The sequence below is a fragment of the Ranitomeya imitator genome, chromosome 1 (genome assembly GCF_032444005.1).
Source record: "Ranitomeya imitator isolate aRanImi1 chromosome 1, aRanImi1.pri, whole genome shotgun sequence".
Classification (NCBI taxonomy): domain Eukaryota; kingdom Metazoa; phylum Chordata; class Amphibia; order Anura; family Dendrobatidae; genus Ranitomeya; species Ranitomeya imitator.
Genome location: NC_091282.1, coordinates 1,141,889,109 through 1,141,909,342, shown reverse-complemented (window position 1 = coordinate 1,141,909,342; position 20,234 = coordinate 1,141,889,109). Strand labels below are relative to the sequence as shown.

The 20,234-nt window shown below is 42.0% G+C and overlaps 1 protein-coding gene across 1 annotated transcript in view; it reads left to right on the top strand.

The window, feature by feature from the left end:
• Positions 1-20,234, top strand: part of LIMCH1 (LIM and calponin homology domains 1) — a 366,814-nt gene that overhangs the window by 283,026 nt on the left and 63,554 nt on the right. The window contains exons 9-16 of the mRNA XM_069744541.1: positions 2,792-3,034; positions 5,562-5,837; positions 6,137-6,391; positions 6,832-7,155; positions 7,994-8,254; positions 8,495-8,776; positions 10,107-10,343; positions 12,542-12,571. Coding sequence (XP_069600642.1) covers positions 2,792-3,034; positions 5,562-5,837; positions 6,137-6,391; positions 6,832-7,155; positions 7,994-8,254; positions 8,495-8,776; positions 10,107-10,343; positions 12,542-12,571 — 1,908 coding nt within the window. The remainder of the gene's footprint in view (positions 1-2,791; positions 3,035-5,561; positions 5,838-6,136; positions 6,392-6,831; positions 7,156-7,993; positions 8,255-8,494; positions 8,777-10,106; positions 10,344-12,541; positions 12,572-20,234) is intronic.

Sequence of the window (20,234 nt, the reverse complement as noted above, 5' to 3'; positions counted from 1 at the left end):
GCAGACCCCTCCGGCATGCAGACAGAATAACATAAACCATGCTCAGATGGTTTATATAAAAACTGTATTCACACAGAGACCTGACCGAAGTAAAATCGAGCCCTCTTACATTTAAGCACTAGGATAATAGATAATTCACATGGATACTTGCTGATTTATATCTCACTAACACACAGTTTTTTTTGTAGATTTTCATGCTTTTTAACCTTATTTTTTTCAATTCCTACACTGCCTTGTTGCCTAACTATATTAAAGTTTATATAATATGTGTGTATGAGGCTTGGGGAGCAATGACCGTGTCTAATTCCTCCAATTAATGTGTTTAGGTGGTCTTTTGAATATATGAAATAGATGCAATGAATTGCATGTTGTGCGGCCTTAGGCCATGTTCACACATTGCGGTTTTTACCGCGGAACCGCGGCGATTTTGCAGCTGCGGGTCCGCAGCAGTTTCCATAGCGTTTACAGTAACATGTAAACCCTATGGAAACCGCAAACCGCTGTGCACATGCTGCGGGAAAAACCGGATTACAACCCGCAGCATGTCACTTCTTTGTGCAGAATCGCAGCGATTCTGCACCCATAGAAATGCATTGATCCGCTTACTTCCCGCATGGGGCTGTGCCCACCATGCGGGAAGTAAGCGGATAATGTGCGGGTGGTACCCGGGGTGGAGGAGAGGAGACTCTCCTCCAGGCCCCGGGAACCATATTTGTGTAAAAAAAAAAGAATTAAAATAAAAAAATAATGATCTACTCACCCTCTGAAGTCTCAGCGCTGCACGCGGCCGTCCGGTCTCAGGTTTGCTATGCGACCAGGACCTGCGGTGACGTCGCGGTCACATGACCGTGACATCACGAAGGTCCTGGTCGCACAGCATCTTTGGAACCGGACCGCCGCCTGCAGCGCCGAGGAGATCGGGACCTCAGAGGGTGAGTATATCATTATTTTATTATTTTTAACATTACTATTGATGCTGCATATTGCTGCATATGCAACATCAATAGTAGGGGTAAAATCCCGCAGCGGAACCCGCAGGACAAACCGCGATAAATCTGCAGGGATAACTGCAGCGGGTTTGCCCTGCAGATTTATCAAATCCGCTGCGGGAGAACCCGCAGGGACCCGGCGCTATGTATGAACATAGCCTTAAAGTGGATTTTCTAATGTTTTTGTGTTTTTTTTTTCATTTAAACTGAGTACTTCCTCCAATTGGTGCTGATCCATTGATTCTGGAACAGTTTTTCTTTTTCTCCTGTGCCTCTCCATTACAATGTTACACCCCCTTTAATAATGGTGCAATGGTTCCCTTAAACCTACTGGGCATGTTTCAGAACACCTTTATGGGCGTGGCCGTGATCTGATTGGCCAGCATCAGAGGAAAAAGGTAAACATCCAATGAGAAGCTCTGTGGTACACGCCCAGTCGGTTGAAGGAAAAATTTGTGCCATTGTTATAGAGCAGTGGTGGAGAACCTCAGGCCCCAGGGCCATTCACGGCCCTCGATGACCTTTTATCAGGCCCCCGAGCAGATTCTCAGGGACCCCATTCTTGGGCAGGGAGCTGTATTTTGATTACAACCAGCTCATTAATTTTTTCTTGCTCTGGTAGCACACACACGCAATGATCAATACTGAACACTGAAGGGCATGCAATGAAAGATTACGTCCTGACACCAGTGACAGTCAGGATGTACTTTGTGGGCGGAGTTTGTACGGCCCCCGAAGGATGGAATAAATATCCAAAAGGCCCTTGGCAGAAAAAAGATTCCCCACCTCTGTTATAGAGGGACATAACTTTGGAATGGAGTGGAACAGAAGAAAAAGAAAAACTTTTACAGAATCAATGCAGCACCAATTGGAAGAGGTGTTCAGTTTAAATACTAAATAATAATAATGATGATAAGAATGAGTGGTTTAATCTTTCCCCATCTAATTATTCAGGTGGGATTACAATGAACCCCAATATTTAACTGACCCTCCTCCATTGTAATGTCACAATTGATGTTCCAGCAAACTTGTAGACATGTTTTTCTGGCAAATCTAATGTATAAATATATGCTTGGATTTCATTAATCATGGAAAGGAAATTACTGGAGATCAATAATGACCACCATCCTTGTGGATAAAGTCTATGATACTTCTGACATAAAGGCTTCTTGGCCTTAAAAGTGAAAAGGGACAGAGAATCAGTACAACACAGATTTTTTTTTTTTTTTGTACATCTTGACAGTATATATTGCCAGTTACAATTGGGGAAGCGAAAAATTATTCTGATTCCAATACAAAGCAGTGCAATTATGGTTTGAGTTTTTGATCATTTCTAACAATAGACCTAAATCTTGGCTTATACTAAGTTTTTGTCAGTGATAAATGTTTTTCATGGCACCTCAGTACAGAAAATACTGGTAGATGGTCTAAGGCTAAGCATTGGAAAATCAGCTTCAATTTCTGACCTATGAGATTTAGCAACGTAAATCAGAGGCAATCTACTGAGCTGTGTATTTGTATGTGCCATGTATTGGATGGGCTCATGGGTCCACCAGAGTAGGGGCCATCTTTACATGTTTTGGCTGTATACCACAATGAAGATTCAGGCACGTTATGTCTTCATCGTCTAGTTTTATAGACTTCAAAATGGGTTCTATTAAATGATACTTAGGCAAGAATTTCCAGGCCAGGCCCTTAAAAACTAAATTAACATTGGTTCCTCCATTATTATGTACTGTAGCTTGTTCTTTACATTTACGCTGCTCTAACATTATTACTTTTGATGTATAACAACTTACTAGCCCAAGTCGTCCAGAAACTATTGAGGAGGAACATAGTGAGGGAAGCAATGAGAAAGATGGGACCACACTGGTGGCTCCCCTTAAAGGCCTCCTTAGAAAAGCCAACAAGCTTAAAGATCTATTTGAGCAACCTGAAGAGGATACGGAGGACCGGTCTGATCTGGGTGATGTAGAGGTTCGGAAACTAAAAAGCCTTCAAAAGGTCGGAATTAAGGTCATGCCGGCAGCCAAGCGGTACGGCAGGTCAGCTGCTCGGTTCGGGAATGCTTGTCTAGAGTGCAGCAATTACACCTATTGTCTGTCCTCCTGGCACCTGCTGTCCCGTGTGGGAGCATGTGTAATGTGCAATTTATCCTATAGAGACAACCATGAACGCATGTGCACCGCAATAATATGTTGGTTCCTAACAACCCGTTGGTAGATGGACATGCATGTATTATATGGCAGATGTCTGTTCTTCATTACAAATTGTTACTATTGATGGTTATAAAAATAAATATACCGTAATATGAAAATGATGATGTTTTTATTGGTATAACCATTTTTTTTTTCAAAATTGTGTAATGAATGATATCATGGCAGTCTTTCGTAATTGTCAGTTCATGGAATTTGAAAAACAATTGAACAGCTTGGAGCAGATGTAGATTGCTTACCAGCTTTTTTTTCTTGATTTCTCTATAGCAGTTTATTCTTGGTTGGTCAACGCTTTATTTTTTTAAATGTAGCAAATATTTTCTTGTGTTTTTTTTCTGATAAGGTTCTTAGTAGTGAATTGTGTGCTAACCAAGTGTCTTTGGCGTGCTCCAAACGTATGTTTGAGTCCCCGTGGCTGCATGCAGCGATTAGGTTTGTTAGGCAATCCCTGCATGTGTTGCGGCTGTTGAACAGACACGAGACATGCAGCTGCAGGGACTAGAACATATATTTCGAGCACGCCGAAGTCAGTCGGTTAGCACACGAGCATGCCCGCACATCGCTAGTTCTTAGCAAGACATTAAAAATGGATTGTACAAATGTAACTATTAAATGTCTCCCCCCCCCCAAAAAAAAAAAAAAAAACAAAGAAAAAAAAGTGAAAGTGTGTTTTACAGCCACAATAAAGGCTGAAAATAAAGTCTGAAGGATCCCTATTAGTGATGAGTGAATATACTCGTTACTCGAGATTTCCCGAGCACGCTCGGGTGTCCTCCGAGTATTTTTTTAGTGCTCGGAGATTGTTTTTCTTGCCGCAGCTGAATGATTTATATCTGATAGCCAGCATAAGTACATGTGGGGGTTGCTTGGTTACTAGGAAATCCCCACATGTAATCAAGCTTTCTAACAGATGTAAATCATTAATAATATAATAATAATAATTTTTATTTATATAGCGCCAACATATTCCGCAGCGCTTTACAAATTATAGAGGGGACTTGTACAGACAATAGATATTACAGCATAACAGAAATACAGTTCAAAACAGATACCAGGAGGAACGAGGGCCCTGCTCGCAAGCTTACAAACTATGAGGAAAAGGGGAGACACGAGAGGTGGATGGTAACAATTGCTTTAGTTATTCGGACCAGCCATAGTGTAAGGATCGGGTGTTCATGTAAAGCTGCATGAACCAGTTACCTGCCTAAGTAATCATTCAGCTGAGGTGAGGAAAACTAAATCTCCGAGCACTAAAAAATACTTGGAGGTCACCCGAGCGTGCTCCGGAAATCTTGAGTAACGAGTATATTCCCTCATCACTAATCCCTATATGTTTCTCAAGTATGAACTACATCATCTAATTCTTTTCATTTTTTTAAGGTAAAACTAAATTCAAAAAATTACTCAATCAATCAATCAATCAATATTTAACTCATGAGACCGAAATCAAATGTTCTGTTTTTGCTGTTCATTAAACTCAAGCTTTTTAGAAGTCTATAGTTCACAGCAATCTCGAAATTTCCTTTTCTTTCTTCGTCAGAGATCTAGTTTGCAAACTTTTAGACTAAGAGTTGCTTGTGTTCCTTCCCACCTGGAATTTGTGATCAAAATATTATTTTCAGAAAGTAATATGTTATGTTTTTTTATACTTTACTTAAAGCTGATTTTTCGGTTGAGCTTCTAATTAAAATTTTTGAGGTTGAAAATATTTTTTTTTTATTTTGGTTGTGCACAGTATATGCACAATGTAACCCAATGTCTGGTTAATTCCCTGTTAAATTAAATTGGTGACAAGTTCTAAACTTGTTGAAGCCAAGCGTGAGATTGACTTGCATTTGTGGTTTATGCTTTTCCATCCTTTGTTGGTACAAGAATAGCTTTATTATTAATCTTTTTCCATGAATCAGTTGTGTTTGTGTAGGCATGGCATGGGCTGAATTGCTGTGAATAGATGTTGCCCGTGCTTTGTATTCTGTCTGAGTGTTCTGGAAATGTACATCACTTTTGCTCTGAATTAGTTATGCACATGGTAGCCAAAAATTACAGAATATATTTTGTTCAACTTTCAAGTATATCATTAAACTGTATATGGTTTGAAGAACCTTTCAGCTTCCTCGCTCTTTTACAGAGAAGATTTGGCCTTATAATATATTTTGTCATCTCTAAATATGGAGAACAGAAGATTTTAATTTTTCAGGAAACTGTCCTGTTGTTAATTGTCTGCTTGTTTGGTCACAAGAATGGAGTCAGTCATATCTAACCCACTAATATTTTGCATGTGGGATCTGCCTTTTGCAGTTTTGAAGTGATATTATCCTAGTGGGATAGCTGTATAATGTCATTTTATCAATCTCAGTCAAAAGCAATTTCTTGAAGACCATGAATCGGAGTTAGTGCCTCGGAGCGAGAACATTAACCCATCTAATGTGGATTCTGAGGAAGAAGAAGAGTGCAGAGTGCCTGATATTGAAAGGGATGACCTGGCCACGCGGAGAGCAAGGATGAACCAACCTAAAATGTCAACACCTTTTAATCAATATGTACAGGGCTCTTACATTAATAAATCAAAACCTTCTCAGGACAACACCTTGAATTCCACCCCTGCTTCCCCTAAACAAACTGTGGATAAAAGGTAAGCAAAATATTCTGTCGTTTAAGTAGAAATGAAATGGGAAGCATGCATACCTACGTATACCGTATTTCATCCAATGAGCCTTGTATTTTCGCAAAGGTCTAAGGACTGTTATAGGATGCATGTGTGTTTCACAGTTTGGCTTTGAAAATAGGAAATGGAAGAAGCTTAATATAGAAAATACATCTGAGAAGGGTTGTCAATGTCTTCTGCTTTAAGCAGTGTCCATATTCAGAGAATAGTTGGAAGAAAATATAGATATAACATAACCATAACTGTCTAAATGTCACTGTGTCCAGCAAACGTGAAAGTCAAGAACAATCGGCAGAAACAACGGCTGTCGTTCTCAAGGGCAATATAGTTCAAAGACCTGAAGATGTAGAGTCCGAACCAGAAGATGAAAAGATTCCGGACATACAGAGAGATGATTTAGCCAAGCGCAAATCTCAAGGGGCGGCCTTGAATCAGAAGGAACCAAAAGTTTTTGGATCGGCCTCAATAACCAAGGCGGACCTTGAAACCTGGCAGAGACTTAAGCTTTCTTCTGAGGATAGGTGTGTTTCTTGGTTGAGTGTTGATAGTGATTTTATAGCTGCTTTATATAAAGTAAGCCCAATAAGACTATGCTGTTAATAGATCCTGCCAGCTGCTTACATATGTTATAGGCTGGCATAGCATTATGATATGATTGACACTTTGCGTAGAATTTCTGCTTTTTTTTTAACATTATTCTGTGGGCTACACAAAATTTTTTGCTAAAACATGTAGTCCACTGAGCAAGTACTCCAGTCTTTAGTTCTGTTGTGTTTTGAGAAAATTTTGGGGAATTTTTAGAAGGCCGTGTGTTTGGAGAGGTACTTGTGTGAAACCTAAATCTTTTTTAACAGATGCAGGTTATAACAGCTGGAGTGATATTTTCTAACCCAGATTAACAAAACTAACACTCAACATATGTCACAATAATTTCTTGTGTCTTGTTTTCATGGAACCAAAGTGAAAGTACTCCGCTTCAATCCCAAGATAACATCCAAAGTCCCAACATCGATGTGACCAGAGCAGCCAATGATGACTTTGGCAAACGCAAGTTATCATTGCAAGAGAAGAGGGCCAGGAATAAGCAAAAATTTGTGCGCTTTGGTCCAGTGACTGAAATTGACCAACAAAAGTGGAATAAACTGTGCATTGCCAAACCTGGTACTGGTGAGGCAAGTGATAGGAATGAAAAAGTCACAGAAATATCATGTCCCAAAGCTGTGTTGTCAGACACATCGAAGGTTGAAGTCTTGGAAAAGGTTCCAGCTTTGCAATCCAGTCCAAGGTATACTGTAAAGAGTTATCTTAGCTAACATTTTTGGTTTCATTTACTATGCTGCACTATTTGTATATGATGGTTAATTAATGGACTATTTAGCATAATAAATTAAGGAAAGCTGTAAATGAATGGTGTAATATGGGAAATCATTTATACGTGATGGTACTTTTTATCTAATAAGTTTCATAGTCTTAAACAAGTCCAGTATTCCATTAGGCAAATGGGGATGTTCTTTAACACATAATGAGCAGAATAAACCCTAAAGATTAGAGGTTCATTGACTCTGTATGATTATTGAGAACAATCTTAATGCTTGTTCCCTGACGAACAGGGAAACTGCTCATTCATCGGGTGAGAATCTTTTGGTTTGACAAAAGATAATCATTCTTGGAAGCACATCATCCTGTGTAAATTGAACCTGTGCTGCCGAGAACAATGTCAAATGTTGTTCAGTGCATTGACAGACAGAAAAGGGCCCCTGTGCAAAAACAGGGCCCTTTGCAGTCTAATGGCTCATCATAATGCACAATTCCACATGTTTTGGAGGCGGTGGTGGCCCCCTTACCTCTTGGACGCCTGTGCGGCCTCACAGGTTGCACCAATGATATGTCCACCCCATTGTCAGTGTGCGTCTTATGCACGGTATACCTGTGTAAACAAGATGATATACGACCGCTGATCAGCAAACAAGCCGCGATCAGCAGTTGTTTCATGCCGCATGTTGTGGAATATAAATGGACATGAATACTAAGATGTTAAATCTCCTTGTAGAAATGTCAAAAATGTCTCTCATATTAGTGTGGAACATTGTTAAACTTAACCGTTGCAAATGTTGTTATGTAAGTAGGCCTGCCAAACCTGAGATTTGTAGGACACCAGATGTTTCTGCACCTCCTGAAAATGAAGCTGCTGGACAGTTCCTAGATACCAAACGGGACGACATGTTGGCACGCAGAATGGGAACTTTTCAGAAGTGTGCCAGGCTCCATAATCCTTCACCTGCCTTGGATGACTCATATGGACATGAAGATCATGGAAAAGCTTTAGAACAAACGATGGAAGTGAATGGACAACAGCAAGAATTGCAAGAGGACATTCATCATGTGTGAGCTTCTTGTGTGCCGTGTGCTGAGCAGGATAATCTGTGGTGTGGTCCAAGCAATAACTTATCAGTGCATGGATTTGCCGTGACAGTAATTTCTTTTGATGATTGAAGTTTTTAATACTAATATAATTACAGTGACTTCTGGGTTTGGCTTGTTGAGGATAACCCTGCCTAGAGGCAAAGCATGGTGTGCGCTTTCAACTTCACAAACTTCCAACGTCCTGTCACCTGTTCCTGCAGGAGTGACGTGCCACCTTGCAAGGTTGGGAAAACAGACTCTGCAGGTTCTCGTAACACCCCTGATGTAGAACCTCCTGCTACGGTAGTAGAAGATGCCTGTAAAGTAGAGAAGGACAGAAGCACTGCGGACACTGAAAAAGATGATATGATGGTCAGAAGAATCTCGGTCAGCCACAAACCCCCTGCCGTAACATTAAGTCAATTCCTTCCAGTGCCATTTTCTGCCCAACAAAAAGGCGAGGACAAAAAACAGATCAGTCCACAAAAGGAAAAGAAGCAGAGGTCAGAAATGCTTTGTGATAAGATGGTAGAGAACGTCTTGATGTGATAAGATTTTATAGTATGTATGTAATAAGTGTCGAATGGTGCGAGTTTAGAAACTTGGCTGTTGCAGTTTTGATTTACATTTTGTTTTATATTGACCAATTATGCAGCAATCTGGCTTACGTTTTGTAGACCACCAGTGTTTGGTAGCTTCTAATATTGAGGTATGTGGATTATTGGGGTTGCAAAGTGGTCAGCTGTTGTCTGTGCGATAACCTGGCAGTAAGCTTTGAGTTCATGAGACATGTTGGCTCTGGTTAAGTTCAGACTAGTCGGGAACTTTGGTGGATGTCATGTCTGCAAATTGTGGACTTTATTGCCTCCGTGTGCTCATCCACATAGCGGGCAGGTGCGGGAGCTGTCTAGTATTTGCACGCACTGATCGGGTCCATAAATCAGACCAGTCTAGAGCACATTTCTGATATTTTTTCATGTGGACCTGAGGTTATTTTGGAAAATCGCCTATGTCATACACAGTCTACAATTGTTTTGTGTATCTGTTGTGTCCATAAAAAACAAAAGTATGTTTTGTCACTGTGCCTGAAGAGAGGCGTTTTCTGCAAAAGATTGACAGTATATGTAAATGGGATTTCTTTATTGCACCTTTTTAATTTTTCTATAAGGGTATGTGCACACGTCAGGATTTCTTGCAGAAATGTTCCTGACAAAAACCGGAGATTTCTGCCAGAAATCCGCATGCGTTTTTACAGCGATTTTGACGCGTTTTTGGTGCGTTTTTTGTGCGTTTTTTCCCAAATGCATAGAATTGCGGGAAAAACGCAGAAAATCTGCAAAAATAATGAACATGCTCATTTTTTTACCGCGATGCATTTTTTTCGCGGAAAAAAACGCATCCATGTGCACAAAACATGCAGAATGCATTCTAAATGATAGAATGCATAATGTATGCGTTTTTAATGAGTTTTTATAGCGTTTTTAGCGCGAAAAAACACGAAAAAAACCTGTACGTGTGCACATAGCCTAAATGTGCATTCACAAACCCTCCAAATGGACGAGCTGTTTTACCCATTATGTAGTAATAGTTATTTGCTGTAGAGGCTGAATGTAAACCTACATGTAACAAATCTGTTAATAAAGTAACCTTGGTATTTGTGTCTTGTCATGTTCTATGTGAAATGTGTTCGTCACACTAATAATGGTGTCTGTTATTTGATATCTATTATAAAAGCTTGGTAATACTTTATTTTTCTTCTATATATTTTTTGCAGGGTTTACTATGTCTCATGCTGCCCATAATGTGTAACATTGTCTAAAATTGCTTCCGTAGCTCCCTCCAAGCAGTCACTATTTTACCACCTCGTAATCCTCAAGCCCCTACCACCTCCACTTCTGACAGTCCGTCACAACAGACCGAAAGCAGCAAAGCCGAAGATTCATGTGACTTAAGCAATGATGTTATGAGAAGCAAACAAATGTGCAGCCCCATTCAGAACAGTCCCGCATGTGCGGATCCCAAGTCCCAGCCAGAAGAAACACTTGAAACGCCTGACTTTGAGTTGTTGAGGTCAGATAATGCGGCGTCGATTAGTTTTCTGGCACTTTTATTTTTCATATATGTGGATGTGTGCATTGATGCATATAATATATAGTAGAAATACGTTGTGGTGAAGCTCTGTTTTTAACAAAAAGAAATGCAGCCTCTCATACAGTGCTCCCTCTAAGCTTAGAGATCTGGAAAGGAAAGAGTTAAAACCGTCTAAGGCCGTGTTCCCATGCAGCGTATATACTGCATTTTTTTCTGCTGTTTTCTTTGTGTGGAAACTCTGCCGCATTTCACCTTTCAAAGTGCATATGATTCATGAGATCTGCAGCACTCGTGAGTTAGTGGTGCACAAGTAGGGTCTGACCTCTTGAAGTATTGATAAGAGAACTTGGCACTCATGTAGTTTAGGAAGTAAATTTTCGTAATTTCATTTTTAGATTGCAGGATAGATAAATAGATGTTTGTGGCCTTCTTCAGATGATGCTACATGATGCTGTGCTATTTTTTTTTCCACCACAGGCTACTATAGTGATCCAGGAAAAAGCATATAAAAATTATATATTTGAGAGCCGAGTCACAATTTCTACACCAAAAAGAAAAACGCATCAAAGGTGCACTAAAAATGCCTCAAAATAAGATAACGGATACAAAATGCAAAAAACGCACCAGTTGATGCCGATTTATTCTTTTGTTTTGTTTTTTGGTGTAGACATCTGTGGAAAACATGCAGAAAAAAATGCAGCTTTGCCAAATGTATGAACATGGCCAAAAAATGAAGTTATCAAGCCTAATTACAGATTTATTTAACTTTTTAAACGGCTTAGAAGGAAGAGTATCCTCAGAGGCCTATAGCAGCTATGACATATCAATGGGATGTAGTGATGAGCGAGTACACTCATTGTTCGGGTTTTCCAGAGCAAACTCGGGTGACCTCCAAGTATTTATGACTGCTCGGAGATTTAGTTTTCCTTGCCACAGCTGCATGATTTACAGCTACTAGACAGCTTGATTACATGTGGGGATTTCCTAGCAACCAGGCAACCCCCACATGTACTCAGCCTGGCAACTAGCTGTAAATCATTCAGCTGCTGCAATGAAAACTAAATCTCCAAGCACTAAAAAATACTCGGAGGTCACCCGAGCGTGCTCGGGAAATCTCGAGTAACAACTATATTCGCTCATCACTAAAGGGATGCTAAAGCCCCCCATACATATTAGATAGCGGACAGCTGAACTATTAGTTTAGCGAATAGCTATGTGTTTCGGCTCCCCCATACATGCCCCACCTATTGCCCCTGTGTCATCTGAGAGAGCCACTGCGGAAACGTCTCCAAGGTAGAAACAACAAAGATGTCTGTGACTACCATTGACTTCACAGCCAGAGCCGGGCAGCCGCGATCTCAGGATTGGCGAACTAAAGGATTCCGTAGACCTAGGCCTAAAGTCATCTGAATCCACCAATATTAGCGTGATTGACTGATCGTCTAATGTGTATGGGGGCCTCCCAACTCAACTCCAACAGATTGTCGGGGGAAAGAAGGATCCGGCAAGTTGGATTTGTTTTCCCGGAAGATAAGTCACTGCCAGCACGGTTTCCTCACATGTCTATAAGAGTTTGTTGGGTAAATGCAGGGAAGTTATTGTGCAAGAAAAGCTGTGGTTTCATATTATGTATCTAGTCGTAATACTTTTCTTTTTGACCCGCATTGGTTTAGTAGGATTTCCATGTATTTTGCTCGCAAACCACACTGTTCTTGTGGATCACCATAATTATCATTTTTGAAGATTTTGACTTTTATGAGACTTTTTGAAAGTTGTTGAACAAGGACATATATACTGTACAGGCTAGAATTTGGTATTGGCTATAAACTGGCACTGGAATTTAGAAGAAAAGTCATAATGGATAACATTTCTCATTGTGGAGAGTGACATGCCGGCTCTGGCATGCCAATGTAACGAGGCTTATTCGCCGTGCAATGCTTCTCCGGGAAAGTTTAATTATAAGCCACGAATTGCCAATTTTTCCCTCAAACTTAATGCTGTCTTAAAACAAAAAGCCTTTTCGGGTTCAGTGATCACCGTGCATAGATGATCTCCCGCGCAGGTCTGATAGCGGAAATATTTTTCGATTGCGGATATAATCCATCTTCTTCATTGTGAGGACGTTCTATGAGTTCTTCTCCCCACACGTGTGTCTAATTCTATATTTGGTCTCGTAGATTCGGCAGCCAGCGGTCAGATGATGCAGAGTAAGTTCATTTTGTTGCTTGGAGAGTTTAACACTTTAGTGCATGACTTACCTTTAAAGTGACAATCATTGCACTGCCCTGTATGCATTCTGCTTAGAAACCTCCTCATAATACTAAGTGGTAATAATAACCAGTAACCTCACCAGTAAGAAACACTTGGCATGGAACTAATATACTTGGATGTCATCTGTCAGTACTCATGGATTGTGCATGATTCCTAGGGGCAGCGGCCTCATATGCAAGAAATGCAAAGCAAGAACGTTTTCTCTTTTATTCTTAAATGGATGAACTGGATTTCTCTTAAGAGGGATGCCATCAAAGATCCACTGATCCAGTCACTCGTTTATGTAACATGTATGATTCGTTCAATCAGCATTAGTGGAACAGTGCTTTATTGCTGCAAAAAAACAATGTACACGTACATAGGTTTCTAAAAAAAAAAGATAAAAATATTCCGTATTTCTTTTCCCTGTTGAATATGCACTCAGGACTTGGAAGCAAAAAAGACAATTGCTTCCATTACTCTCCTCCAGAAGCTTAAAAGGTACCTTTCATCAGATTTCGTGTGTTAAACTGCTTCCAGCAAATGATGTCGTTCCTAATTAGGACCCCAGCTATCTATTCTGTGCGCGCCTGCCTCACTGCACACCTTTAAAAATGATCTTTATTTATCCGTACTAGTACTTGGCGCCATATGGTCTGATGGGCGTGTGCAGCTCAAACTCCTTCTGTGAGCTCGCTAACTCGGCCCTTTGTGTTTAATTGATGGGGCCGGGTTATTGGGCTCTCATCAGGCATCAAGGTTGGTCTGTACACAGTCATGCCGGGTACCATGCAGGATGGCGGAATAAGGCCACGTTCATACAAGCATATTTCGTGGTCTGTATATGGACCTCAACACGTAGCTCATGAATATGGTTGGACTACCTGGCAGTAGGTTTGCTAGTCATCTAGTGATAATTTCATGCTGATAAAACAATAATTGTATCAAGACTACAGCAAGCAGTCAAAGTGACCCATCACTGGAATGAGGGTCTCTGCCACTACATTACGCTGCTCTCAGATTAGATGCCAAAAGCCTGATGACCGGTTCCCATTATCTGCTGAATGCTGATGCTTGGCTTAAAAACATCAACATAATCATGGCGATGTACGAGCACTTTTATTTAGGCAGTGTATGGCGGCATTATTAGAGTATTGTATTGCTTTATGTTTTACTCTTTTTCATTCTCTGTTAGCTTAATGAATAGATGAAGTCTCAGAATTATTTCCCCCCTTTAATCTGTCCTAATACTTTATGTAGTGTAAGTTTATTAAACTGGTTACTGATTGAAGTCTTCCTTGGTTTCCAGTGCTGCTCTGGTCTTCTGGCACACAAGACCGCTTGGCAGTGTTGCCAGCTTACACTGTGTATGGGGCGGCACCGCTCTCCCCATTGTAAGTCTGTGACTCGCATCAAAGCTCCATAGACTTGCACTGAGTTAGCGACTTTGGTCTACACACAAACCCCTGGAGTGATCCGACTAGTCTGTTTTCAGATCGTGTAGGCCACAGAAGAGGACCGGAGTGGCGCTGGCCGCTGGGTAGTACTGGAGTGGTGCTGGTCGCTGGGTAGCTCTGGAGTGGCGCTGGCCACTGGGTAGCTCCGGAGTGGCACTGGACACTGGGTAGCTCTGGAGTGGCGCTGACCGCTGGGTAGCTCCGGAGTGGCGCTGGCCACTGGGTATGATGATGATTGGTAAATATTTGAATGCACTTCCACTACATTACATATATAATTAGGAGATATTACAAAATTTATTTCTGAGACATCATTTTTGACATTGCAAATTTTGCCTCCACAGAAATAAATTAGTTCTGGGTGAACATAATATTTAAACGGGTTTTCCAGGCTAACAATATTTATAATCTATCTGTAGGATTGGTTATTAATATCAGATTGGTTGGGCTCTGGCCTATCAGCTGTTTGCTTCACCCAAGACGTCTGGATGCACACAGTCTACAGACCCGAACACCTCCGCTCCGTACACTTGGTAGTTTTATTCTCGGGTCCTGCAGCTCTGGTCCTGCTCTCTTTAATAGGAGCTGAGCTGCAGCACCTGAGCCACCATGTGTGGAGCTGAGCTGTTTGGGCTGTGGACATCCGGCCACCTTGGGAGCAGTAAACAGCTGATGGGTGTGTGTACCAGATGTCAGACCCCCCATCATTCTGATATTGATGACCCTTCCTAACAGCCTAATGATGTGTGTAATCAGATGAAGGAAATTTCATATGATTGCTTGGAGGAAAAGTGCTGTGCTATTAAATCCTGTGATTGATGTGAACTTTTTGATGTTCGGAAAATACTAGATTGTGAGCAATTTACTATAAAGCGGATGTAGACGTGTACGCTGGTAGACATGGCCGTCTGCATTTGGTGCATGATGAGCTTCAAAGAACATCATCAAAGTGGCCAATTTGTGGGTGTGTGGTGTCCTGACCGCAAATCTGACAGCCCAAGCTTCAGATATGTTTTCCCGCCGAGGAAGTGCTGCACCGTGTCACTGGGCTTAGCAGAGGAGGGCATAGACTCGGGGCCTGGTGTCATGTGTGTGTGAATGGCAGGACATTATAGGTAACAAACCGGTAAGTGGCAGAGCAAAAAAATCACTTCTGAGACCTGATACATAGAGAACAGAGCGGCAGAATTTGAGGAACGGCATTTCGGATGTGCGATTCGCCGGAAGATGCACTGCATTTATTTGCACAATAAGATTGGCAAAAAAAAAGTATGACTTCTCCATGATCCTCTAGAAAGCCTGAAGGCCATATAAGATGAAAATCATCTGATGGGGGTATGGGGGTCTCCTGACCGGTCATGTCATGGGAGAGAAGGTTCCAACATGTCGGATGAAAAAGTCTTAATCCTTTTTGTCCTTACGGAAGTGTTTGGCGACAGCTTTCTCTTTTTCTACCATTGCAAACAAATGAAGACGAGCTGGCAATGTGTATGGGGTTATTTGGACTGAGAGCCGTCTCGTTTAACCAACTGTTGTCAAAGGGAATGTCACTGGGTTTGGGATGTGGGCCAGACATCGCAGCTTCTTTGTCATCACTTGGCAAGGAAAATGGTCCACAATGTTCTGGAGTCACTTAACACAAAAAATAAATGTTTTTTTGGATTTTAAGAATTGATTTGGGCTCTTTGTTCAGTCCCTACTATACCCTCCATAAGTGACCCATTGAAAGTGCCAAGCAGCTAGGAAAAATACAGTTGTGCTCAAAAGTTTACATACCCTGGCAGAATTTTTGCTTTCTTGGCCTTTTTTCAGAGAATACGAATGATAACACCAAAACGTTTTCTCCACTCATGGTTAGTGGTTGGATAAAGCCATTTATTGTCAAACTACTGTGTTTTCTCATTTCAAATCATAATGACAACCCAAAACATTCAAATGACCCTGATCAAAAGTTTACATACCCTGGTGATTTTGGCCTGATAACTTGCACAGAAGCTGACACAAATGGGTTTGAATTGGCTACTAAAGGTAACATCCTCACCTGTGACCTGTTTGCTGGTAATCAGTGAGTGTGCATAAAAGCTGAGTGAGTTTCTGGGATCAAGACAGACTCTTGCAACATAGGTGACAGCCCCGACAGTTCTGGATCCGTCACGGAAAAGGTACTCCCAATCCGGTTCTTCTCCTTACATCCATAAAGCTGAGTGAGTTTCTGGAATCCAGACAGACTCTTGCATCTTTCATGCAGCCACTGACGTTTCTGGATTATGAGTCATGGGAAAAGCAAAAGAATTGTGAATGGATCTATGGGAAAAGGTAGTTGAACTGTATAAAACAGGAAAAGGATACAAAAAGATATCCAAGGAACTGATAATGCCAGTCAGCAGCGTTCAAACTGTGATTAACAAATGGAAAATCAGGGGTTCTGTAAAAACAAAACCAGGGTCAAGAAGACCAACAAAAATGTCAGCACAACTGCTAGTAAAATTGTTTGGGATGCAAAGAAAAACCCACAGATAACATCAGCTGAAATACTGCACTCTCTGAAAACTAGCGGTGAGGCTGTTTCAAAATGCACAATTAGGAGGCACTTGAAGAAAAATGGGCTGCATAGTTGTCGCCAGAAGAAAGCCATTACTGAGGAAATGCCACAAAGTATCTCACTTACAATACGCAGAACAGCACAGAGACAAGCCTCAAAACTTCTGGAACAAGGTAATTTGGAGTGATGAGACCAAAATTGGACTTTTTGGCCACAACCATAAACGTTACATTTGGAGAGAGGTCAACAAGGCCTATGATGCATGGAACACCATTCCTACTGTAAAGCACGAAGGTGGATCGCTGATGTTTTGGGGATGTGTGAGCTACAAAGGCACAGGAAACTTTATCAAAGTTGAAGGAAAGATGAATGCAGCACGTTATCAGCAAATACTGGAGGCAAATTCGCACTCATCAGCCCGGAATCTGCGCATGGGACATACTTGGACATTCCAACGTGACAACGATCCAAGATGGCCCAGGAATTTACAAGAACTGGAGGCTTTTTGCCAAGAAGAGAGGGCAGCTTTATCATCTGAGAAAATAAAGAACTTCATCCACAACTACCACAAAAGACTCCAAGCTGTCATTGATGTTAGAGGGGGCAATACACGGTATTAAGAAATGGGGTACGTGAACTTTTGATCAGGGTCATTTGGATGGTTTGAGTTGTCATTATGATTTAAAAAGAGTAAACACAGTAGTTTGACAATAAATGGCTTCACCCATCCACTATCCATGGGTGGAGAAAAAGAGTGTTATTCATATTCTCTGAAAAAAGGCCAAGAAAGCAAAAATTTTGACGGGGTATGTGAACTTTTGAGCACAACTGTACATACGTGGCATTTATTCTCCGCTCTTAGTTGCAATACTACTCATAACCTGTGAACAGGTATGGTGCTCCTCGTAGATGACTCCTGACAGGTCCGTGTCAGGCAGCAATAGGCAACATTTGTGGGTCTAGTTTTCTGCTGCATACAGGTAAGAAGACCTGGTCCTAATACAGTCCATTATCAAAGTATAGTGGTTACAAGGCAGGTAGTCACAGAGCACAGGGTGTGGGGTAGACAGAGAGCGATACAGGTATGTCGGTTGGGGTAAGCTCTAAATACGAGATGACAGGTTTTTTTTTTTTTTTTACAATACTTTACATTTTTTGCATTGCCTTAAAGGGGTTGTCCACATTCAAGGAATCTTTATTCCCCAGCCCAGTTTGATATAAAAAAACAAACAAACTGGGCTATACTTTCCTTCTCCGGGGCCTTCTCCCAGTATCTGGAATTGGCTGCAGTGCTGACATTACATTGATAACACGGAAGCCAATGGGTGAGCTCAGCAGCTCTGAGCGGCATGTTCTATATGATAGGCCACAGCGGCTCTGAGCGGGGCGTTCCATATGATAGGCCACAAAGGCTCTGAGCGGGGCGTTCCATATGATAGGCCACAGCGGCTCTGAGCGGGGCGTTCCATATGATAGGCCACAGCGGCTTTGAGCGGGGCATTCCATATGATAGGCCACAATGGCTCTGAGCGGGGCGTTCCATATGATAGGCCACAGCGGCTCTGAGCGGGGCGTTCCATATGATAGGCCACAGCGGCTCTGAGCGGGGCGTTCCATATTCTAGGCCACAGCGGCTCTGAGCGGGGCGTTCCATATGCTAGGCCACAGCGGCTCTGAGCGGGGCGTTCCATATGATAGGCCACAGCGGCTCTGAGCGGGGCGTTCCATATGATAGGCCACAGCGGCTCTGAGCGGGGCGTTCCATATGATAGGCCACAGCGGCTTTGAGCGGGGCATTCCATATGATAGGCCACAGCGGCTCTGAGCGGGGCGTTCCATATGATAGGCCACAGCGGCTCTGAGCGGGGCGTTCCATACGATAGGCCACAGCGGCTCTGAGCGGGGCGTTCCATATGATAGGCCACAGCGGCTCTGAGCGGGGCGTTCCATATGATAGGCCACAGCGGCTCTGAGCGGGGCGTTCCATATGATAGGCCACAGCGGCTCTGAGCGGGGCGATCAATATGCAAGGCCACAGAGGCTGTGAGCGGGGTGTTCCATATGCTAGGCCACAGTATACATATATATGGCTGTATAGTATGTAAAACAACATTATGCCCATCTTCTAATAATTAAATGTGCCACTTCTGAGGTATCAAGCCACATGCTAATTAGCCTGAAAATGTATTGGAGGTGTGTCAATGTACTTAGCCAGGAAATGCATTAGTAGCATGCACTCCCCTTGAGAAAGCACATCCGCGAAACGCGCGTCGGGGCATTCAGTGGCATCATAAGATAGAGGCCTACAGCAACATGGGTAAGATCAATTGATGAATTACTGTTCCATTCGGTCAGGTTTTTCTTTTTTCTGACCTGGTGGAGCCTTACTATAATCATTGAACTGTGTTGCAGCCTGAATTTTGGTCTGGTCCACTACATGTCTGGACTTGATTCCCTATTTTTTCTATACCTCATACATGTCTCGTGGTACACACGGTTCATGCTACCTATATATTTGTATGTTGATATTTCTAATAAAGATTGATGTTTTTTATTAATTATTTCTTTGAAGTGGTGTCTTTTGGATAATTTTTTATCCCTTTTTTTATGTAAAGGGACAGTGCGCTCTCTTGCCAGTAGTAACAAGTCGAAAACATAGAAAAGCGCACCGTCAGTGTGCCTTGTAAGGCAAAGTATCCAGCTTGCAGAAGCCAGTGCCACCCTTCTGGTCTCTGAATGCCGAGTTTTCGTCTTATAAGGTGCACAGACAGTGTGCCCTGCTCGGTGATTGTGCACATTACTCAGGACCAGCTCAGCCCCTGAAACCAAGGCCACTGGGGACAGTGGCTGTGACTGCATCTTCTGCCCACCAATGACTCTTCATTTGAGTTTCCCAGCGTGCACTGGGATTGTCAAACAAAGCGTTGTCAAAAAGGAAGTTGGTAGCAAAAATAGAAAAGCGGTAAGATGGCGTAGTGAGGGAAATATAGGGAATTTTCATTTAAAGTATATTAGAAAATGGTTTAGATTAAGGCATTTAATGGGCGCTCTGGATGAACATTCCTTTGTATGTCGGACCACCCCTTTGAGCAGTTCTACAGGTATGGAATAGTGGGATAAAGAAAAGTTTTGGTATTCTCATTTGTCAGGTAAAGGAATAATGGCATAGCGACAGCATGTCTAATAAATGTGGTGTCCATCTCTTGGCCCTATACAGGGCCCTCGAAGTGACCTTGGCTGAATTCAGAGCTCCCATAACAGTGAACAAGGAGCGCCTGCACATGGTGGCCACCTCTCCTGCCACTGCTCAGGATTTGGGGATAGGTGCGGGTCCCGGAGGTAGAACCCATCTATACGACGTTCATGGCACATCCTGTTGATATGTCATAAAGGTCTTGTGTCAGACAACCCCTTTAACTCCTATTTACTCTGCAGTCCTAAGCAATCTGTAATCTTATCTTTGCATATCTCATGCTGCTCACATGCGCCAATATTCCTTGAGTACGTTCATATTTGAGGTTTGATACAATCTCATGCAGGTTATACGAGTTTTTTTATCTGTATGAATGGGCGTTATAAAAAATATAACAGTACCTTGTTTTTGTAATTTACCCTGGAAAC